Source organism: Vicia villosa, unplaced genomic scaffold (genome assembly GCF_029867415.1).
Source record: "Vicia villosa cultivar HV-30 ecotype Madison, WI unplaced genomic scaffold, Vvil1.0 ctg.001291F_1_1, whole genome shotgun sequence".
Classification (NCBI taxonomy): Eukaryota; Viridiplantae; Streptophyta; class Magnoliopsida; order Fabales; family Fabaceae; genus Vicia; species Vicia villosa.
The window spans coordinates 199,739-223,845 of NW_026705563.1; the positions used below are offsets into that span (position 1 = coordinate 199,739).

Sequence of the window (24,107 nt, forward strand, 5' to 3'; positions counted from 1 at the left end):
TTGACTAATGAACTAAGGGACATTTCGGAGATGCGTCTTCAAATCAACTTTTCGTGCATACGAAGGTATATTTCCGAATCAATTTTTTATATAGAATAAGAGTTTCTCACCATTTTTACTTAAATTGTGTGTGAAAATATGCGTTTGGAGATGCATTTCTCGATATTAGAGACATTTTAATCTCTTCACGGTGGTGTGAGAGAACCACTAAGTGTGGAAAGAGCAATTCTCAATTTTTTTTATTTAGGTACTTATATAACGACTATTAACCTATCACCCTCTCAATTAATTCTGACACCCCACATATTTTCATAATTTTCGAACTGCCTATGAACAAATTTGAGTAACCGAACAAAATTTTCGACAGTTCATTCAAAAAATTTGGCAATAGACCGAAATTCTGGTAAATCATTTTAAAATTGTCGATATTGAATTTTATTTGAAATTTTCAAAATTTCGGTAAAAACTCATACATTTTGAAATTTTGATAAAAAAATATAACAGTTTTTATGAAAAATTTATAAATTTCTAGTAAAAATTCATACATTTCAAAATTTCTAATAAAAAATATAAGAGTTTTTATTAGAAATTTTCGGTAAAAACTCATGAAAATTATAATTTTTTATTAAAAATAATATAATTTAAAAATTTTCAATATTTACTCGTACTTTTTTTTTTCTAAAATTTTTGGTTATAAATTCGATAACTTTAGATAAAAACACGCAATATGTGGAGAATTTATCTTGCCACCCCCATTTTATACATGCTACCTTTCAAGTGGCTGTTTTTACCAAATTATCTCTGTAAAATACCGGAATTTTTGAAAATTTTAGTACGGTACCGGAAATTTTGTTGGATTTACCAATTTACCGTGTCTGATGCTACATACCAGAAATTTAAAATTTCGGATAACGGATATTTCAAATTTTCAGTATGTAGCAATAATTAAAATTAATACCAGAAATTTGAAATATTCGGTATATGAAAATTTCAAGTTTTAAAGAAATTTCCGATACACACCGGAAATTTGGAATTTTCGGCATTGGTTTTTCTACGGAAATTCGTGAAATTACCGGGACGGGGTAATGAATTTTATAAAATTACTGGAATTTTTAAAATCTTCGTAAATCACACCGAAATTTTTGAAATTTCCGATAAATGAATACCGGAATTTTGTAAAAACCAAAGAATTTCCGGTATCGGCCAAAAAGAAGTACCAGAAATTTGCTCTGCGGTACCAAAAATTTGTTTTTTTTATGATTTTGGCAACAATAATTTTTTTCTTCATAAATGGTAAATAGTGTTAGAGACATTTTGAAAATAATGTAAAATGAGGGGTTGACAGTATAACTTGGAGGTGGTAAGATAAATTCTCTAATATGTGGAGTGCTAAGATAATAACCGAGGTGGTAGGTTAACTTCTTTAATATAACACTATTAAAACGAGAAATCTACATGTCACCCCCCTCATATTATACATGCCACCATCCCCCATATTTTTTATTCCAATTTTACCCCTGATGAATAGAAAGAATTTTCGGTATACCTTGCCAAATTTTTGATACGACATACCGGAATTTTTAGTTAATGATATTTCCAATACGACATACCGGAATTTTCGGTCATAATGAAATTTCTGGTATACTGTAAATTTTTTAAAAAATTGGACAGTACCGGAAATTTTAGTATAACTGAAATTTCCGATATGTTTCAATATTTGGTTTTTTCAACGTTTGAGATTTTGCCGACACTTTTGGAGGATCTTGGTTGCGCCAACACATATGTGTGGTATAGAATGCACCACCATTTGTATAAATAGGGGTCTTAGGGTTATTGGATAACATATCTCAACAAAATGCCTCTTCCTCAGTATATGATAAAAGTATCTGTGTATTTCAATGGCTGCAATCCTGATGTTCAAACAAAGATTCCAGATGACACTGAATCCTTTGCCACCTTGAAAGAAACGTTGAATAATTTGCTGCCTGATTGTGATAACAGAATAGTGACAAAGATGAAGTTTCGGGAGGACTGAATTGATACAAATGGAAGAGTGAAATACAACTTAATCGAGTTGAAGAATGATGAAGATGTGAAAGCCATGTAGAAATCATTTCTCCGTAAAATAACTAAAGACTCGATCGAGTTGGACGCGCATATCCAAAGATCCGTGGATGACATAATGAAGTGTCTGAAACGTCCAGAGACATCCGTTAGTGCCTAGGTTTTCATGTTTCAGAGTACTGTTTATGTTTGTTGTTTGTCGTACGATGTTTGTTAACTATGTTTATTTGTTATTGATGTTATTTTCTTTATCTACTCAAAACTAGGGATGGCAAATGGGCATGCCCGCCCCGTTTAGGCCCGCCCCGCAAAAGCCCGTGAAAACACGGGGCAGGCATATTTAAGAGCGTGGGTCTAAAACCTTGCCCTGCCCTGCAAAAAAGTAAGGGCGGAGCAGGAAAAGCCCGCGGGCATTGAACTTTTAGGCCTTAAAATAGTAAAATCGTATGAAAAAGCTCATGCCCACAAAAGCCCGAAAAAACGGGGCGGGGCGGGCACATTAAAGAGAGCAAGCCTAAAACTTTGTCCCGCCCCGCAAAAAAATGCGGGTAAAACGGGCTTTCCCTGCGGGGCGAGCCCGTTTTGCCACCCTTACTCAAAACACATACTAGTAAAAAAGATGTTTGTACAAAATATACATATAACACAATCATAAAAAAAATAAATCTACATAGGCCCTCCACGGGTTACATCGCCCAACCTAGATAAAATACTATGAACCTCACCATCAGGGTTCACCAAACCCATGAGGATATCTAAGTGAACGACGATGAATTGTAGGCGGCTGTCCTGCTCACCTACGGGAGGTGGAGGTGATGGTGGTGGTGGATCGAAAGAATCCCTGATACGCGAAGGCCCTGGAACATTAGATGTTGCGGCATTTGGTATGACCCTAGAGTGTGACACACTATGGAACCACTCCAAGTATCAATCCTCGCACTGCCCAGTTTGCTGAACCTCAACAGTTGTATCAGTGATCTCACGGGGGGAGCTGATGATGTGACTCTAAAACCATCGATCAATGCCACCAGCTCGAGCCTCTGGGATCAGACGTGGGATCCCCTATATATAAGCATACTAGCATATATACCTCTCAAGCAAGTGTCTATCCACATGGCTCTCTCATCTGACATACCCTGAATATAAGGAAGATAAATCAAAAGGATGATGTGGGCGGTGACTTGTATACGGTGTCCAGATGATATCATCCAACATTAGAGCATCCAGCCTCTGCCTGTACTCAATCAACCCTCCTAGAATGGCCTGTTTGGCCTTCCACCTCTTTGCACATGGGTCAGCAAACGCAACACGCTGGATCTCCCGCTCACAGATGTGAGGGAAGTGCTCGTTTCAGCACTGCATAAATAAAAATAATCAAGCTCAGATAAATTATAATAAAACATAAAAAACCATGTAAAAAATTATAATATACTTGTAACAAGCTCAGGTAACCAGCAAACTGTCTGGTGTCAAGACGAGATGCAACATCAAGCGTCGTGTACAAAATCGTCCATGCCGCCACTCCCTAAGCCCAACATGGGGTGTTAAAGGCACCGAATAGAGAAATATAACGTACATCTATATAAAATCCGGACTTATCCGCAAAGAGAGTACATGTCACTAGATGTAGCATGTACGCCCTAGCGGCAGTCTGGTACTTCCCTGCATCCACAAGCTCCTAATAAGTTCTCCTCAACGAAGACATCCTAAGGTGAAAGCCCCGGGTCTCACCAAACTCAAGTAGGAATTCCACCTCATCAATCTCCAAAGCATCCATCACTATGCACACCGCCGTCTCCTAGTCCTTATGAACTGGTGTGAAAAACGTACCAACAATCGGAAGGTGAAATAGGACATCCATATCATCCAAAGTCACCATCATCTCCCCAAATAGAAGATGGAAGGATGATATCTCCGGGACCCGAACCGCAGCCATCGGCTCCCTAACCCCAGCCACCGGCTCCCGAACCGCAGCCATCGGCTCCCTAACCCCAGCCACCGGCTCCCGAACCGCAGCCATTGGCTCCCTAACCCCAGCCACCGGCTCCGAACAACATTCACCTGCTCCCCAACCTCAGGCACCGGTTCCTCAACCTCTATCACCTCAACCTAAACCACCTGCTCCTCCACGGCAGTGGATACTCTACCGGTCTGGCGATGAGGTGCGCGGAACCCCTCACCGCTGCTGCTCCGTCATCCGTTTTCGGTTAGAACCGGTCCGAGGAAGACATCCAACATGTAACTCTGAGGCCTGTGCCTCATCAACAGCTTGAGAAAGAGCACCTGCTCTATCCGTGGCTCGTCCCGCAACTGAATCGTCCTTGTCTCTGGTTCTCAATGCAAAATTAAAAAAATGTAAGAAAAATAGCATTTTTTTTAAAAATAGAAATGGCAAAAATTTTGAAATTTCCGGTATGATAATTAGTAAATTAAAATATTGGAAATTTCAAAATTTCTAGTAGCAAATACCGTAAATTTTGAAATTTCCGGTAGCATATACTGTAAATTTTAAAAATTTTGGTAGAAAATACTCGAAATTTCACAAAAAATACCGGAAACTTATTTATTTTCGTCAAATTTCTGATATGCACTCAAAATTTCCGATATCGTCCAAAAAATTGAAATGTCCAATTTCTCACATAAATTTGATAAAATATGGTATTGAAAATGGTTACTTTGATCTTTTCATAAGTTTGGAGGGTGCCATGTTTAATTTGGTGTTGCAATATTAATTTCTCTATTAAAACAAGGTAAATATCAAGCCCAATAAATAACAGATCAACCAAAAAAATAAAATAAAGTAACCTAATAAAAAAAATTCACATATCCTTCCTCTCACGTTTTCAGCTTTCAGCGTATCTTCCTCTAGCCTCTTGAATGTGCTTTTGACGTCAACAAGGTGTGTATTTTTACTTTTACTTATTTTTTTAATTTCAAATTTTCCATTCTCGTTTCAATTTTTCGTTAAAGTTGATTTGAGAATGGCACTTTTGGTGTTTGTTTATTTGATTTGGAAAAAGTATGGTTTTTAGAATCACAGTTTTAGCATGCAAGATATTAATCGTTTTAATATTTTGTTTAAGCCTTTTTTCTTGTTTTTGATGAAGTTTGGGTTCTCAATGTTGTGGAATCTAAAATATTTACTACTTTTATATGTTGCGTAAATATTAATTTTATTTACTAATTATTTGTTAATTTTTTTATTTATCCGTACTTCAAGGCCGGATTTTTATTATTTGTCTTGAGTCTCTAAAAAGTCACTACCGGCTCTGACTGTAGCGAGCCGATTAGCTCAAAAGGCGGGATCGGCTCTGATTCTAGCGAGCCGAATAGCTCAAAAGTCAGGACCGACTCTGACTGTAGCGAGCCGATTAGCTATTATGCATTGTAATGATCAGTTAGGCAAGATCAACTTAATATTTGTGCATTCTATGCAGAATTATGGCAGAAAATTCAGGATGTCATGGCCGAGGTAGGCCCAAGAGAAATGCTGAAGCACCTATGGAATTTAATGAAGACTGGTGGAAGCAGATGATGCCAGTAATGCAAGAACAAACAACTGTTATTGCTAATTTGATTAATTTGGTTCAATCTCGTCCTCCTCCTCCACCTCCGCCTGAAAACCCGAATCAGTTCTTCTTTGACATTTTCCAACTCAACCCTCCGTCTTTCGCTGGAGGGGACCATCCGTTGGAGGCCCAATCTTGGATAAGAGAACTGAATAAGATTTTCAAAATCGTGCAGTGCACGGACGAACAAAAGGTAAAATTTGCGGCGTTTATGCTTAAGGGAGCAGCGGATTATTGGTGGGAATGGGAAGAAGCCAGCATGATAGCCAAGGGAAAGGCGATAGACTGGGAATGTTTTCAAGACGTGTTCCTTGATTGGTATTTTCCAAAGTTTCTAAGGGCGCGGAAGGAACAAGAATTTATTGAAATTCAGCAAGGTGATATGTCTGTGGCGGAGTATGTGGCTGAATTCGAAGAGTTGGCTAGGTTTGCATCCCGTTCTTTTTACGCCTCGAATGAGGAGTGGAAGATTAAGATTTTTGAAAAAGGATTAAGGTCTGATATCAGAATCAGTGTAGCCCCACATAAGTTCACAAACTATACCTCATTAGTGCATGAGAGTTTCATCGCGTAAGAGTGTTTGAAGAAGATTGAAGAAGAATGCCAACAGGAATGGGAGCAGTCCGAGAGTCAGAGTCCGAGTCCGAGTAAGTATTCTCAACATCTGAAGGTCAGAGTTTCTCAGAACAAAGGCAAACAAGTCCGAAACTCGAATTCGCCTCGGGCGAATAAGTGTTATGAATATGGGAAGAATCATGTTGGAGAATGTCTGGCTGGAAAGAATGTGTGTTTTTGGTGCAAGCAGCCTGGACATGTGATTCAGAACTGCCTTGTGCTACAAGCAAAAGGAAGTAGCTAAAGGAGGAAATGTCTCCAATCAAGGTTCAGCTGCTGCTTCTGAAATGAAGATAGAGAAACTAAAATGTGATTGCCAAAAGTAAATGGAATCAATGGAAGAAAATGAATGAAAACTTGCATTACTCACTTGTGAAATTTTCTTTTTAACCCAATGTTGAATGCTTGATGATCTTGAGTAATATATAGCCTATATCCTTTTTTCTTCTTTTGGACAAGTTTAAAAATGTTTCCTAGATAAAGAGCAACAAAATAGAAACGTCAAAAAAATAATTAGAATGTTATTGTTAATTGATAAATATTAATATTATTAGATCGAAACATTATTGTTGAATCTGAAATTCAATTCAATTTTGTGTGTGAATTAATAGTGCATAAAAGCTTATTTTTCTTATAAACAAAAATTATATATAAATAATTCCTATTTCATAAAACTCCAAAAATATGCTATAAAAAATCGAAGTTATCAAAATAATTTATAAAACAAATTCCTTTACTGAATCAAAAATGTATCTCAGAAGGAATTTTACGGTATGTTCGCAGATACATCTCCGTATTATTATTATTTTTTAGGCAAAATATCTATTTTGGTCCTTTAACGGTACCCTTGGGTTCATATTGGTCCTATAACTTTTTTTGTATCACATTGGTCTCTTAACTTTCAAAACGTCTCTTTTTAGTCTTTTTGTGAGACAAATTTCAAAGTCTAGTCCTTTTTGTCTTGACATCTAATTTTAAAGTGCCAGAATTTAAATCCCCATCTTCAATTTCGGACCCGCGAGGAAATATTTCTTGTCGATCTAAAAATCAAATTGAATACTCTCTTGCAATATCTAAAAAATCAGAGAGTTTTTAAGTTTGAGTACCATTCACCCTCGATAGACAACAAAGAGAAGATACATCTCACAATTCTTGAACTGAAGACAAATGATGATTTGAAGGTGACGTGGAATACCTTTTACCGTTACTCAACAAAAGATCCGATTGAAGTGGGCGCGACTATTCAAAAATCAGCCGACGATATTATAAGAATGTTGCAACGTCCCAAACCACCTATTTTTAATAGCATGTAATGTTAAATTTATGTAACGTTTATCTATGTTTCATTATGTCATTGTTGTTTCTGTCTGTTTCTGCTTTGATCTAACAGAGCATACTCCAGAGTTGCATCTTCAGAAAGCTCACTGACTAATGAATTAAGGAACATTTTAGAGATGCATCTCCGGATCAGCATTTCGTACATACGAATATGCATTTTAGAATCAATTTTTTTACAAAATAAAGGTTTCTCACCATTTTTACTTCAGTTGTGCATGGAAAAGAAATGCTCGGAGATGCATCTCCAGACGCTGGGAACATTTTAGTCTTTTACAGTGGTGTGAGAGAACTTCTAAAGGTGGAAAGAGAAATTCTTAATTTTTTTTATTTAGGTACTTATATAACGACTATTTAACCTACCAACCCCTCAATTAAACCTGACACCCCCACATATTTTTATAATTTCCAAACTGCTCATGTACAAATTTGAGTTAAAAAATGCGAACGAAATTTTTGGCAGTTTGTTCAAAATTTTCGATAACAGACAAAATTCCGGTAGTTCATTTTTAAATTGTTCGTATTGAATTTTATCGGAAATTTTGAAATTTTAGGGAAAAAGTTCATACATTTCGAAATTTTTGGTAAAAAATACAATAGTTTTTACCCGAAATTTCTAAATTTCCGATAAAAACTCATGAAAGTTATGAATTTTCACTGGAAAATTCTAGTAAAAACTCATGAAAGTTATGACTTTTTACTGGAAATTTTTGGTGTAATTTTAAAATTTCCAATATTTACTCATATTTTATAAAACTGATAACTTTAGTTAATAGTATAACAGTAAAAACACGTAATATGTGAGATGCTATGTATAATAAGTGGGGTGGTAGGTTAAATTTTCTTATATAACTCAGTTGAAACAATGTAAATATCAAGCCCAATAAATAATATATCCAAAAAATGCGAATTTTACTTGTCACCCCCAAATTATACCTCGTACCCTCACATTTCAGTATTCCAAAAATGCCCTTGTGAAAATTCTCCAATTTTTTCGAATGAAATTTCCGTTAGTTGAAATTTTTGATAGTTTATTTGAAGTTTCCCAGTGAATATCAGAAATTTCTAGTATACTAAAATTTTCGGTAGTTTACTCATTTGGAACTTTTCAACGATCATGATTTTGTTGACATATTTGGAGGGTTCTGATTGCACAAACAAATTTGTGTGGTCTAGAATGAATCTTAATTTGTATAAATAGGGGCATACATTATAGAGAAAGACATCTAAAAAACTGTCTCTTCCTAAATTTCTAATTAAGGCGGAAGCGTGTTTCAACGGAAACAACCCTCCTGTTAAATTCAAGCTTCCAAATGGTGTCACATCCCTTGTCAACTTGACAGACAAGTTGAATGACTTAGTGTCTGATACCGATAATAGAACGATGAGAAAGATTGAGTTTCGCGAAGATTTGATTAATAATAATGAAAAGGTGAAATACAACCTGATTATGTTGAAGACCGTCGAAGATGTCAAGGCCAAGTGAAAATCATTTCGCCGTAGGATAACTTAAGGTCCGATTGAGTTGGATGCACAAATAAAAAGATCTTTCAACGACATAATAAAGATGTTGAAACATTTAAAATCGTCTGGTAGTACATAGGTTTTCATGTTTAGTGTTTTTTAATTTGTGTTTGTTATACTGTTTTATGCTGTGTTCATCTTTGAATCATGTAATCCCCAAAATATTATGCAATAAATAAGTACGGTGATAACAAGTCTATGTCACAAAATATACATATAATACCAACAAAATATAATATGTTTACGTAGGCCCCGCACGAGCTATGTGTGGTATCCTAGATAATCCGGTAAAAACCTCACCATTCGGGTTTAACAAACTCGTGAGGTTATCTGCAAGAACAACAATCAACTGGAGGCGGCTATCCTGGTCCCTTACGGGAGGTGGAGGTGATGGCGGCGACACGTCGTCAACTCGTACCCCAACATCATAAACCCTAGAACATCAAAAGACCCTGCAGTCGATGGTAAGAGGTGCAGGTGTGATATACTGTGATACCACTTCAAGTAACCATCCTCGCATTGTGAAGGATGTTGTACCAAAATTACGCTAACTCTAATCTCACGCGCAAAGATGATGATGTGGCTCTGAAACCATTTGTCAGTTCCACCAGCTGTAGCCTCAGGTACTGGATGAGGGATGTCCTAAACAAAATTAAACGGTCGCAGATACCTTTCAGGCAGGTGTCTAGCCACGTGGTTCTCCCACCTTATATGCCCTGAATACAATTATGCATCATCAAATGGGCTATGGGGACGGTGCATCGTGTATAGTGTCTAGACGACATCATATACTATCAACGCATCAAGCCTTCTCATATACTCTGTAACACCCGCACAAACCGCCTGCCTTCCCTTCCATTTCCTCGCCAATGGAGCACTCGCTGGGACATTCTGCAGTCTTCTATCACATATGTGGGGAAATGCTTGTATATCCAACACTGAACAAACAAAAAAAGATTAATATGACATCCAACAAACAAACTCAAGTAATAACGTGAAAATCAAAAAAAAGAAATGTTAGTATACTTGTAATATGCTCAAGTAATCAACTAGCTGTCTAGTATCAGGATAAGAAGCAACTCCAAGTGTGGTGTATAACACAGTCAATGCCGCTACTCCCCAAGCCCAATTTGCAGTGTCTAAGCTACTGAACAACCAAAGGTAGCGAACATCTATATAAACATCATACTTGTCCACAAAGAGAGTACATGCCATTAGATGTAACATGCATGTCCTAACGGAAGCCTCAAACCTCTCTGTCGCCACAAGCTTATCGTACTTGTCCCTCAGCCAATACATCCTAGGGTGTAAGCCTCTGTTAGTGGCAAACTCCTTAAGACCACACCCTCACCTATCTCTAAATCCTCTACAACCTCTGCCAGCGTTGTCCCCGGGTTAATTTGGGAAGCAGTGAAGAATGTACCAACGATGAGAATATGAAATAACAATGAGACATCATCTAATGTGATAGTCATCTCCCCAAATAGAAGATGAAATGATGATGTCTCAAGGTGCCACCACTTAACAAAAGCAACAGAAGGGAGGCGGCGAAATCCAACAAGCTGAAGTCGGTAACAATACGCCTGACCTACTCAGACATCTCCTGTCTGGAAAGTTCTTCAACTTCGAACCATGGGATGCGACCTTCAGTGTCGGACGTTTTCGGTGAGAACTGGTCGAAAGATGTCTTCCAGACCGTATTGATTTAAAAATTTCAATATTTACCTATAAATTTTGTGAAAATTGTTTGAGTATTTTAATCTTTTCTTATACTTTTTGGGTACCAAATAAAACTCTGGGCGAGAGGTAAATTTCTCCTAATAAATAAGAGGTCAAACAAAACCAAAAATAACCCAATAAAAAAAATTCACACATCCTTTCTCTCACGGTTTCAGCTTTCACTGTATCTCCCTCTAACCTCTTGAACTTGCTTTGACGTTACTAAGGTGTGTATTTTTATTTTTACTTTATTTTTTTAATTTCAATTTTTCATTTCACGTTTCAATTTTTGGTTAAAGTTAATATAAGAATGGTAGTTTTGTTGATTGTTTATTTGATTTGGAAAAAAGTACGGATTTGAGAATCACAGTTTTAGCATGCAAGATTTTGTTGTTGTTGTGGATGAAGGTTGGATTCTCAAATCATGCGTTATCATCATATGACATATATCTATAACTCAATTGATGCTTCAATGTTGTGGAATTTAAAATATTTACTAATTTTATTTCTTGTGTAAATGTTCTGGACTGGGCCAAGGTTAGGCCCACTACGATTTTTGGCCCAGTAAACCTCAGAGGCCCACGTTCCTCTACGGCCCTCCTATGCTGATGAGATGTCCGAGCATATGACACCGACATGCTCGGCACTGACGACCCCGCGAACACCTTCGTTACCGAGGACCTTGCTCCGCGCGGGGCTCCTTCATATTCAACCCTCCGAGCAACACATATTCCACGTGGCTCCTAAAAGACCGCGTCTCCCTTGAACTTCGGAGCGGTTAACCAGGACAGAGGGCATGCACGCACCTCCGATATTTCCGCTCAGGAAACCTGGCAGTCTCCTAGTTGGGCTTGGGAATCCAACCCAATAGCGAGATCATGGCCCAGCGCTGGGGGCTATAAATACCCTCTTTAACTAGAGGGTCAGGTATTCAATTCTTACTCACTCTTAGCTAGTACTTGCGCTCCTTTGCTCGTCATCTTACTTTGGCATTGGAGTACCTTGCAGGTACACCCCCCTCCTCCTCCTTCCTAGAAGATCCAGTCCGAGCAGCCTACGACGATCCTTCTGATCAGGTACGATCAGTGGCGCCGTCTGTGGGAAACTTGCTTCCCCATCTTTAAAGAACAAAGATCAAAGCTAACCATCACCAATCGTCATGGCTGACAACAACAACATCCCAAGCGCTGACCCTTTCCTCCTTCAAGAGCTGATCGAGGAATCCTCCCGCGAGCTAGCTAATCATCGTCGGGGGAGTCGTCGGCGACAAAGGTCCGGGCATGAAACCCAGGACACCCAGCTGCTGCAGGTCCTACAACAGGTCCAGAATGTTGACCATGTTCCTCCAGAAGGGCACGCTCAGAACGGCGAACCGATCCGAACGACCAACGTGCCGGAACATGCCCAGAATGTGAATGAAACCGACCCTCGCGACGGGCAACATGCTTCCTCATTCACCCACACCTCCGAGAGGCAAAGAGCCCGTCATGGAGAAGAAGAGGAGCCGCTCAACATTCCCGAAGGCGCTGACCCCATTACCGTCCGCTTGCTCAAGGAAATACAACTGACCAACAGCCTCCTCAGAATTCAGGATGACCGAATTCACGAGCTGGAAAGACAGCGGCGACGTCGCCCTTCCCCACGGAGGCGCTACAGGTCACGCTCCTATTCCTCCTCGCGCTCACCGCCGAGAAGATACCGTCGGCGTTCCCCGTCCTCTTCAAGGTCTCCCCCGAGAAGACATCGCCGCCGGAGGACTCGTTCCCGTTCTCCACACAGAAAGAACAGGAAGAACCAGAAACCTGAAACCGCTGAACAAAGAAGCCCCTCCCCCGAACAGGGCCGTCGGGGTCCCTCCAAAGCAACGACAGGTAACAACCAAGAAGATCCCCGACCAAACAGGCACTACGATTCACCAGGGCCGAGCGACGAGGAGGACTTCCGCAGCCCCTTGTCCGCTAGTATACGGAGAGCCCGCCTCCCTCGGGGGATGGAAAAACCGCCAGCATTGGACCAATACGACGGAACCACTGACCCCGACGACCATATCCGGAGTATCGAAGCGGTCATGGACTATCACGTCGTCAGAGGCTCGATCAAGTGCCGCATTTTCCCGACCACCCTCAGGAAGGGAGCGATGAATTGGTACAGGAACCTCCCTTCGAACTCCATCCATTCTTGGACCGAGCTCAAAGAACTCTTCTTGAGCCACTTCACGGCCTCCCGACGGCAACCGAAATCGGAAGCCAATCTCGAGGCCGTAGTCCAAGGACCCAACGAGCCTCTCCGAGATTACCTTGAAAGATTCAACAAGGAGGCCGTCCAAGTGCAGACAAAAGACTACATGAAGAGGTACATCTTGGAACGAGGACTTCTCCCCGGCAGTGACTTCAAGAAAGCTATTAAGATCGAGAAGGTAAACTCGATGAATGACCTCCTCAGCAAAGCAAAGGTATTCATCGATTTTGAGGAAGGCGAGGCAGCCGCAATCAGAGCCCCGAGGGGCAGTGGCGCCGCTCGCAGCTCAAACCTCGAAGACTCGGGGTCGCGCCGAGGACAAGACAAAAGAAGGGACGACCGGGCCCGAGATGTCAAAGAACGGCGAGGACCAGCAGGGCGTTTCAACGACTACACTCCTTTGAACACCTCCCGGGAGAAAATCATGTCCGACTGCCAGAACGCCGAGTTCAAGAAATCCAACATCAGGCCCCCGAAGTCAAATCCTACAAGACCGGGGACGGACAAGTCCAAATACTGCAAGTACCACAAGAGTCACGGGCATATGACCGACGAATGCGTACATCTCAAAGATGCCATAGAGACCCTGATCAAAGAGGGCCACCTGGCAAAATACACCAAGAAGGGAGAACCCTCCAGAAGAGACATCCCTCGAAACTCTGACGAGGGGAACTCACCAGACAGCAGACCGCTCCAAGTCGCGCTGTCCGTAACCCGACCGGAAGACTTCATCCCTTCAGTCGGCGTGACGACCGCCCTCAGCACCTGGGAACATTTCCCCACCGCAATGGTCATCTCCAACGGCGGCGACCCCGGCTCTCTCACCGTCAGTTCGGTCAAGAGAAAGTTCGACGAGCTACTCAGCGCCAATGCAGATCTCGGCCCTACTCTTCGGAAATTCCGAGGAAAGTCAGAGCCAATCACTTTCTATCTCGAAGAACTGCCCGGCGGAGCTCCAAATGCCACCATTCCCCTTCTCGTCCGAGCCAGAATGGCAAACTTCGATGTGCGACGGGTCCTGGTAGATGAAGGCAGTTCAGTCGACATTATGTACTCCCACCTCTTCCAAACACTTCAGCTGGACGACTCGCACCTCACTCCCTATGTGGGTTCCGACCTCCAAGGTTTTAACGGAGCCACCACCAAACCATGGGGCTACGTCGAGCTGATTGTCACCTTCGGAGAAGGGGAAGCGTCCAGACAAGTCAAAACCAGGTTTCTGGTAATCGACTGCAAAACATTGTACAACTGCATCATCGGACGCCCGACACTGGCCGAGCTAACTGCCGTGCCCTCCACAGTCCATCTGAAGATGAAGTTCTACACGAGGACAGGGAAAGTGGCCACCATCAACGCCGACATTGAAGCTGCGAGAAGGATCTTCGATGCGTCCGTCAAAGGACTAGAGCTGATCGCTCCTCCGACCAGCTCCAACAAGAAACCAAGAGCCGAAGATAAGCGTCCTCGAGAAGATCAGGTTCCAACGGCCAACGTCAGCTCAGTCGACCTCGATGCAAGGTTCACACAAGAAGAACTGAAGACCGGGGAGGAAACACAATCGAATCCCGTCCGACCTGTTCCCGACGGAGACTTCGAGCTGATCCCCCTGGGAGACAACCCCAACAGGGCGGTGAAGATCGGCAAGGGTATCCCTGACCTGCCGAGGAAGCAACTCATAACCTGCCTTCGAGCCAATGCCGACCTGTTCGCCTGGAGCGCCGCAGAGATGCCTGGACTCGACCCTGAGGTCGCCTGTCACCACCTCTCCATCAATCCAACCGCCAAGGCCGTAGTACAACGTAGGCGTCGGCAGTCTCCCGAGAAAGCGGAGGCTGCCGAGAAAGCTGTAAAAGACCTCCTAGAGGCAAATTTTATTTCCGAGGCCAAGTACTCAACTTGGCTCTCAAATGTTGTACTTGTTAAAAAATCTAATGGAAAATGGAGAATGTGTGTTGATTATACTGATGTTAACCGGGCATGTCCAAAAGACGCCTACCCTTTACCTAATATTGATAGACTGGTCGACAACTCGGCCGGCTATAAACTGTTGTCCTTCATGGACGCTTATTCTGGTTACAACCAGATTCCCATGGCGAAATGCGACAAGCAATGCACGGCTTTCATGACCGAATCGGGCAATTATTACTACAACGTAATGCCCTTCGGACTCAAAAACGCCGGGGCAACCTACCAGCGGATGATGAACAAGGTCTTCCGAGGGGAAATCGGCGACACACTCGAGGTGTATATGGACGACATGATCGTCAAATCTCGAGAAGACTCCGACCACACACTACATCTCGAGCGGGTCTTCAAGCAGGCCAGGTCCTGCAGGATGCGCTTCAATCCGGAGAAGTGTACCTTCGGAGTACGGGCAGGCAAATTCCTCGGCTTCTACTTAACAGAACGAGGAATAGAAGCCAACCCTGATAAGTGCCGAGCATTCTCAGACCTCCCTACCCCCACCAATAAAAAATCCATCCAAGTACTAAACGGAATGCTCACGGCATTGTCCCGCTTCGTCGCGAAATCCGCCCAGCATGCACTTCCATTCTTTAAGCTTCTTCGGAAAGAAGCAGCTTTCGAGTGGTCCGAGGAATGCGAACAAGCATTATCCCACCTCAAACAAGTGCTCTCCAAACCCCCGGTGCTATCCCGACCAGACAGCAACGAGGTTCTCTATCTCTACTTGGCCGTCTCTGGCGAGGCAGCCAGCGCGGCCCTGATCCGAGAAACGGAAGACGGGCAGAAGCCAGTGTACTTCACTAGCAAAGCCTTACAAGGACCCGAGGTCCGCTATCAACAGATAGAAAAAATCGCGCTGGCCCTAATAACGGCCGCCAGAAGACTGAGGTACTACTTCCTTGCCCACACTATCGTCGTCCGGACAGACCAACCGATCAAACAGCTTCTCAGCCGACCAGACATGGCCGGAAGGATGCTGAAATGGTCCCTCGAACTGTCCGAGTTCGACATACAATACGAGGGCAGGAAAGCGCTAAAAGCCCAAGCACTCGCCGATTTCGTGGCCGAGATGACGGCGATCTCCAACTCCCTAACACCCACCGTGAATAAGTGGACCATCTACGTAGACGGTGCCTCAAGCCACGCGGGCAGCGGAGCTGGGATCATCTTGGAGAACGACGAGGGACTCGTCATCGAAGTATCCTTAGTCCTCTCCTTCGCCACATCGAACAACCAAGCCGAGTACGAAGCCCTCCTAGCGGGCCTACGCCTTGCAGAGGACGTAGGCGCTCGGGAAGTCATGATTTATACCGATTCACAACTGGTCGCGTCGCAAGTTAGCGGCGATTACCAGGCCAAAAACGACACACTAGCCGAGTATCTGTCGCTCGTCAAAGAAAAGATGAAAGGGTTCGCGAAGGCAGACGTCGCACACATCCCTCGGGAACACAACTCGAGGGCCGACCTCTTATCCAAGCTCGCAAGCACGAGAAAGAAGGGAGGGAACAAGTCGGTGATACAGGAAGTCCTGTCCGATCCAAGCGTAGCCAAAAACGCGCCGGCCATACAAGTGTTTGCCATCGGAGACGACCATTGCTGGATGACTCCGGTATACAAATACCTCATGAACGACGAACTCCCCGATGATCCGAAGGAAGCTTCAGCTATTAAAAGGAGAGCCTGCTCGTACACAGTCATCGAAAATAAACTCTATCGGCGCGGCTTCTCCATTCCCCTTCTCAAATGCATCGACGACTCGCAGGCAATGGAAGTACTGCAGGAGATCCACGAAGGGATTAACGGCCAGCATCTCGGCGGCCGGTCGCTAGCAAGGAAAGCCCTCAGAGCCGGCTACTATTGGCCGACCATGCAGCAGGACGCCAAAGAGCATGTTCAAAAATGCGACAAATGTCAGCGGCATGCCGACATGCACCTAGCTCCCCCCACCGAGCTCAAATCCCTCTCCTCTCCTTGGCCTTTTTCCACCTGGGGAATGGACCTCCTCGGCCCTTTCCCGGTCGGCTCGTACCAGAATAAATATCTCGTGGTCGCCGTCGATTACTTCACGAAATGGATAGAAGCCGAGGCGCTTGCCAAGATCACATCTCAAAACGTGCTCCGTTTCTACAAACGAAACATACTTGCCCGGTTCGGGGTCCCTCAGGCCATAATCACCGACAATGGCACCCAGTTCACTGACAAAAAATTCCAAGAGTTTGTGGCCAAGCTTGGCACGAAGCAACACTTCACCTCAGTCGAGCACCCTCAGACGAACGGGCAGGCCGAGGCGGCCAACCGAGTCATCCTCCGAGGATTAAAGAGAAGACTCGGCGAAGCCAAAAAAGCCTGGGTCGAGGAACTACATAGTGTACTCTGGGCATACAGGACGACGCCTCATTCGAGCACAGGCGAAACTCCTTTCCGACTAACTTACGGCACCGAAGCCGTAATTCCCGTAGAAATCCGAGAGCCTTCTCGGCGCACCGAATTTCCCCTCGAGGAAGAACTTAACGACGAGGCCATGAGGGAAGAACTCGATATGGTAGAAGAGATTCGAGCAGGGTCAGCCCTCCGAGAAGCTAAACTAAAACAGCAAATAGCTCTTCGCCATAACGCCAAAGTTATAAAACGCGAATTTGAAATCGGCGCCCTAGTACTTCGCAGAAACATGAAAGACTCGCGCGAAGGCAAGCTAGCCCCAAACTGGGAAGGCCCGTACCGAGTTTATGACAAAACCGAGAACGGAGCCTACTACCTCGAGAATCTTCTCGGTGAAAAACTTGCTCGACCCTGGAATGCTGAAAAACTCAGACGTTATTACAGTTAAACATAAGCTAAAACGCCCGGCCCCCAACCAAACTCAGGTAACGGACGGGCATGGAGCCACGTCGTCGGTACGGACGTGAGTGTTCCACGACAGCAACGATCGGTTCCTCTCGTCGGATAGACGGACCGACCCCTCGGCGGATTCTACACCTAGACCCCCCGTGGAAGTACCTGCATGGCAGAACCCCAGCTCGCGATGGGATCGTTCACGCCGCGAACGCTTGGCCGCAACCGCGGTCTCGCGCTCGCTAAAAGCGCATACCTGCTCTGCGCACCCGGCCCGTACTCAACACGCCCGGGCAATCAATCTAGGTCGAGCATAGCCCACAAAACCAATAATATCACAAGTATACTGGTGACGCTCCGGCATGTCCGAGCATAAGTCATCGGTCACCTAGAACAACCGCAAAATACTCTAAGTTCAGAGGAAATACCTCGTCATACAAGCACGGCAGGAATGTTATCGAAAAGAACAAACATACAGTGATAACGCCGAAAGTAAAAATAAACAGATATAAGCAAGAAGAATTGTAAGACATTAAAATTGCCGACCAACTTGGCCGGCGATGTCAAAGGTTACAATCATTACCGGGCACGCAGGCCCCAAAAATTATCCGGGCATAGCCCAACAAAAAGAATGGCACGCAGGCCGAGAAAAACGGACACGCAGGCCCGGAACTACACTTTCTACTCTTCACTCCCCGGGGACTCAGGCACCAACACGCCATCTACGATCCTCGAAGAGAGCCCGACATTATCCTCCTTCAAACCAGGGTTCAGAAGCCTCAGCTGGTTAAGAGCACGCTCGAAACCGACGTCGGCCATGTCGGCCAGGCTTATCTTCAGGCTTTCTATCTTCTCCGCAAACTCAGCCCTGGATTTCAGAACGGCCACATCTGACGACTCGTCGGCCGAGGGAGCCCATTCAAGCTGAAGGTCGGCAAGCTTTTTCTTCTCGGCCGCAATCTCCACGTCCTTCTGCTTCAAAGCCGCGTCAATCTTCTTCTTCAACTCCTTACGATCGGCCTCCATGTTCTTCACCTTATCCTCGGCCGTCTTCTTAGCAGCCTCCGCCTTCCTCAAAGCCTCGGCCGAACCCGAGCCACCATTCGCTAACATTTGGGCCATCCCCAAGACCCTCATCACGGCGGCGCTATCACACGCCAGCTGTTTCTGAAGGGACGGGGGGTCCATCTCACCGATCCGACGAGCTTCATCCGGAGCGGTGACCAGCGGAAACTTCTCAAAATAACCCCCATCCTTGTAACATGGAGGCAACACGAAGGCACGCTCGGAACCCAAGTGCGACGGCTCATGGCGAACCCCCTCGGAAGGGCGAGGCCTCTTAGGAGACCTATCGTCTAAGGTCACTCGAGGAGAGCCTGCCGAGGCCGAATTTTCCGCGGCACCAGTTCCCCGATTCTTCTTCTTCTGATTCCTCCTCGCATCCAGGGCCATCTTCAGGACTGGGTCCTCCTTCTCCGGCATGGCATCTGCAAAGAAAAAATAAAAGGAGTTAGCGAAAACGCAGGACAGAAAACGGAAAGCAGGAGAATAGGCACGACCTAACAACGCCCGAATCTCCTCGGGAGTCCGACAAGATAGCAAAGCCTTAGTATTAATAGGCCGCTGCTCCACGACCGGCACACCATTCTCGTCCAATACGGGACTCCCATTCCTCGTCACCCACCGGGACATGGTAAAGCTGTCCACATATTTGCATAGGACCGAATAGGACTCTGCGTCTTGCTCATCCAGGTCCCCATCCTCCCAAACATAATGTTTAGGGGGAGACGAGAAGTGACCTTTCCACCAGAAAAACGGGAACCTCGTACAGAATTCCCTTGCTACCTGCCCGTCCTCACCCCTCACTAACTCCCCGTCGGCGTCACGAAGGACTACGGAATCCGACACGTCGTAGTAAGCCGCCGGGCTGAGCGGACGAACGACGAAGTATCGATCCTTGAAGCCTTTCACAGAGTCAGTGTACATCCCGAAGAGCTTCCGCTCGGCGTTCTTGAACGAGACCCAACCATATCGCCCGTCTGCCGCCTGTCTTTGAACACGAAAGCACCGGCCGAACAATGCGGTCGTGGCACCAATACCCAAATAATCACAGACAATCTCGAATGCTCGCATAAAAGCAAAAGCATTGGGATGCAATTGGGACGGCGCCAGGTTTAGAAACGCCATCATCGATTTCTGAAAGTCGGAGAAAGGCAGTCGGAAGCCGAGCTCCTTAAACACGTACTCATACATCGCAAAGCCATCCCCGTCGAACCGAGAGCATATGCGCTCATCCTGAGACGGGCACGTCACTTGGTAATTCGGCGCGTCGCCCTCTCTCAAAACCTCGATTTCTGTAAAGACCCCATCTAGAGACTCAGTGTATCGAGAAATGACCGTTAAGGCTTCCTCGGCTATCCAGTCGGCCGCAACCGTGCATTCGTAACTAAACAAGGGCATTGGGGAGACCCCTCCCTCGGCGTCCGGGACGGGAGAATCAACATGGTCGTCGTCCGTCAGGGAGGGCGCATTTTGATCCTCGATGATCTCGACGTCTGAACTTGTGGCCGTTGAGGCATCCGACTCGCTGCTCCACGACGAATCAGATCCCGAGCCGGACTCCGAGCTAGCGCTCGAATCAGATTCACCTGCACGCAGAAGGGAGAAAGTGAATTCGACAGTTCATCAAATCCACCCTTCCACCGCAATGCAAGCGAAAGGGTAGAGCAGGAGCGGCGGAGCCCCCGGCTAAACCCCCATGGAGGGAAGACGCCCGTCAGCCGAGGACTCGCGAAATGTCGCGACATGACAACGAAAAATCATCCGAACAAGCACGATGGCCCAACGCCACATCATCTGGTCCACCGACCCATACTAACCCTCGGGCATCGCCAGGATAACCCGAGGAGGAGACAACGATCGCTCGTTGATTCCAACCTACGTCTACGACGACGGCCGCGAAAATAAAGCACACAAACCCTACGGTAAAGAATAAAGCAACGAAGAAGGTAGCGAACTTACGTGAAGACATGATGACGATGACCGAATGTGCTTCCCGCTACGGTGAACAATCTGGGAGAGTATTTCCCGAAGAACGCCTGTCTGATGCCGAGCAGGTAAACAGAGAGAGTGAAACTTCCAAATGAGAGGATTCGCCCCTTTTTATAGCGAAAGGGCTCGGAAGGCGAAGCGTCGCTTCTCCTGACAAGCGCCGCCTCCTAGACCCTAGGCCATCATTGCCTATGCCACGTCAGCGCGTGTCTCCCACGCGCGACGTTTCGTCCCTCCACGGGCTGTTCCTCCGAGCACATCTGGTTGACGAGGAGCCATCTCATCGAGCACCTCCCCGGCCCGAGCGTCAGGTAAAGTCACAGCTTCTTGACCAGAAAACTTCGACTTGGGGGGCTCCTGTTCTGGACTGGGCCAAGGTTAGGCCCACTACGATTTTTGGCCCAGTAAACCTCAGAGGCCCACGTTCCTCTACGGCCCTCCTATGCTGATGAGATGTCCGAGCATATGACACCGACATGCTCGGCACTGACGACCCCGCGAACACCTTCGTTACCGAGGACCTTGCTCCGCGCGGGGCTCCTTCATATTCAACCCTCCGAGCAACACATATTCCACGTGGCTCCTAAAAGACCGCGTCTCCCTTGAACTTCGGAGCGGTTAACCAGGACAGAGGGCATGCACGCACCTCCGATATTTCCGCTCAGGAAACCTGGCAGTCTCCTAGTTGGGCTTGGGAATCCAACCCAATAGCGAGATCATGGCCCAGCGCTGGGGGCTATAAATACCCTCTTTAACTAGAGGGTCAGGTATTCAATTCTTACTCACTCTTAGCTAGTACTTGCGCTCCTTTGCTCGTCATCTTACTTTGGCATTGGAGTACCTTGCAGGTACACCCCCCTCCTCCTCCTTCCTAGAAGATCCAGTCCGAGCAGCCTACGACGATCCTTCTGATCAGGTACGATCAGTTTTAGCATGCAAGATTTTGTTGTTGTTGTGGATGAAGGTTGGATTCTCAAATCATGCGTTATCATCATATGACATATATCTATAACTCAATTGATGCTTCAATGTTGTGGAATTTAAAATATTTACTAATTTTATTTCTTGTGTAAATGTTCAATTTATTTATTAATTATCTCCTAATTTTTTTATTTATCCGTTCAACTTTACCGATATGGGATCCATTTTTATTATTTGTGTTGTTTCTCTAAAAAGTCAGAACCGGCCCTGACTTTAACGATGTTGTGTCCATTTTTATTATTTGTCCAAAGCCTCTAAAAAGGAAGGACCGGCCTTACATCTGACTTAGGACCTGGTTGAAGCGACAATACTTGTACTGCGTGTTTACTGATTAGTTAGTGTAGATTGTAGTGAGCGGTTTCGTTATTGTGCATTGTAATGATTAGTTTGGCAAAAGTTAAGTCTGATCAACTTAATATCTGTGCATTCTATGCAGAATTATGGCAGAAAATTCGGGATGTCGTGGCCGAGGTAGGCCTAAGAGAAATACGGAAGCACCTTTGGAATTTAATGAAGACTGGTGGAAGCAGATGATGCGAGTAATGCAAGAGCAAACAGATGTTCTTGCTAATTTGGTTAATTGCTCGGTTCAACCTCCTCCTCCACCTCCGCCTGAAAACCCGAATCAGTTCTTCTTTGACATTTTCCAACTCAACCCTCCGTCTTTCGTTGGAGGGGACCACCCGTTGGAGGCCCAATCTTGGATAAGAGAACTGAATAAGATTTTTAAAATTGTCCAGTGCACGGACGAACAAAAAGTAAAATTTGCCGCGTTTATGCTTAAGGGAGCAGCGGATTATTGGTGGGAGGGGGAAGAAGCCAGAATGATAGCTAAGGGAAACAAGATAGACTGGGAAAGTTTTCAAGAAGTGTTCCTTGATAGGTATTTCCCGAAGTTTCTACAGAGACGGAAGGAACAAGAATTTATTCATATTCAGCAAGGTGATGATATGTCTGTGGCGGAGTATGTGGCTGAATTCGAAGAGTTGGCTAGGTTCGCAGCCCATTCTGTTTTCGTCTCGAATGAAGAGTTGAAAATTGAGATTTTTGAAAGGGGATTAAGGTCTGATATCAGAATCAGCTTAGTCCCACATGAGTTCACAAACTATACCTCATTAGTGCATAAGAGTTTCATCGCGGAAGACGGTTTGAAGAAGATTGAGGAAGAATGCCAACAGGAATGGGAGCAGTCGGAGAGTCAGAGTCCGAGCCCGACTAAGTATTCTCAACATCTGAAGGTCAGAGTTTCTCAGAACAAAGGCAAACAAGTCCGAGGCTCGAATTCGCCTCGGGCGAGTAAGTGTTACGAATGTGGGAAGAATCATGTTGGAGAATGTCTGGCTGGAAAGAATGTGTGTTTTTGGTGCAAGCAGCCTGGACATGTGATTCAGAACTGCCTTGTGCTACAAGCAAAAGGAAGCAGCTAAAGGATAGTCATTATCTTATCTTTGATTTTGAGTTGAGTTAGGCTTAATGCAATCAATGGAAGAAAATGTATGAAAACTTGCATTACTCACTTGTGAAGTTTTCTCTGTAATCCCAATGTTGAATGCTTGATGGTGCTCAGTAATATATAAACTAGTTTTTTTTTGTACAAGTTTATAAATGTTTCCTGGATAAAGATCAACAAAATAGAAAACCAACAAGAGGAAATATAATATAAGAATGTTGCAACGTCCTGAACCACATGTTTGTAAAGTCATGTAATGTTAAATTTATGTAATATTTATTTTGATGTTAATTTTTTTTTTTCATTCTGCCATTGTTTTCGCCTGTTTCTGACTGATTTGAATTAACAGAGCATAGTCTAAAAATGCATCTCCTGGAAACTCACATAATAATAAACTAAGAAGTTTCGGAAATGAATCTTCAAAATAACCTTTTATACATACGCATATGCATCTCCATACTAAACTTAAAATACAATAAAAATTTCTAAACAATTTCAGATGAGGTGGTGAAAGGTGTGTAGAGACTCAACTCCAAATCCTTGAGACATTTAAGACTTTTCAAAGTGCTGAGTGAGAACACATATAGTTGGAATAAGGTTGGAAAAAGCAACCCCTATATCACAAGGGTGTGAGTGTGAGTTCAACTCTTGTTTTCAGGTATGCATCTTGGTGAGTGAATAGTTGAATAATGAACAACAATTTCTTATCGGATAGAGACTTTAGGCTAGATGATTCAATGTCTCCCTATTTTTATGATAAGTAT

General features: G+C 44.5%; 2 protein-coding genes across 2 annotated transcripts; both read left to right on the forward strand.

Moving 5' to 3' along the window:
• Positions 1 to 4,888: 4,888 nt before the first annotated feature.
• LOC131634421 (uncharacterized) lies at positions 4,889 to 6,742 on the forward strand. Its single transcript, XM_058905082.1, has 2 exons — positions 4,889 to 4,963; positions 5,502 to 6,742. The coding sequence occupies exon 2, from the start codon at positions 5,506 to 5,508 to the stop codon at positions 6,205 to 6,207; it is 702 nt and encodes a 233-aa protein (XP_058761065.1). The 5' UTR covers positions 4,889 to 4,963; positions 5,502 to 5,505; the 3' UTR covers positions 6,208 to 6,742.
• A 4,177-nt stretch (positions 6,743 to 10,919) lies between these two features.
• LOC131634439 (uncharacterized) lies at positions 10,920 to 23,571 on the forward strand. Its single transcript, XM_058905109.1, has 2 exons — positions 10,920 to 11,053; positions 22,330 to 23,571. Exon 2 carries the CDS (start codon positions 22,334 to 22,336, stop codon positions 23,318 to 23,320), a length of 987 nt encoding a protein of 328 aa, XP_058761092.1. The 5' UTR covers positions 10,920 to 11,053; positions 22,330 to 22,333; the 3' UTR covers positions 23,321 to 23,571.
• The last annotated feature ends 536 nt before the right edge of the window (positions 23,572 to 24,107 follow it).

Coding starts and splice junctions, on each gene's coding strand:
- LOC131634421 (XM_058905082.1), top strand. CDS start 5,506: ATGGCAGAAAATTCAGGATGTCATGGCCGAGGTAGGCCCAAGAGAAAT.
- LOC131634439 (XM_058905109.1), top strand. CDS start 22,334: ATGGCAGAAAATTCGGGATGTCGTGGCCGAGGTAGGCCTAAGAGAAAT.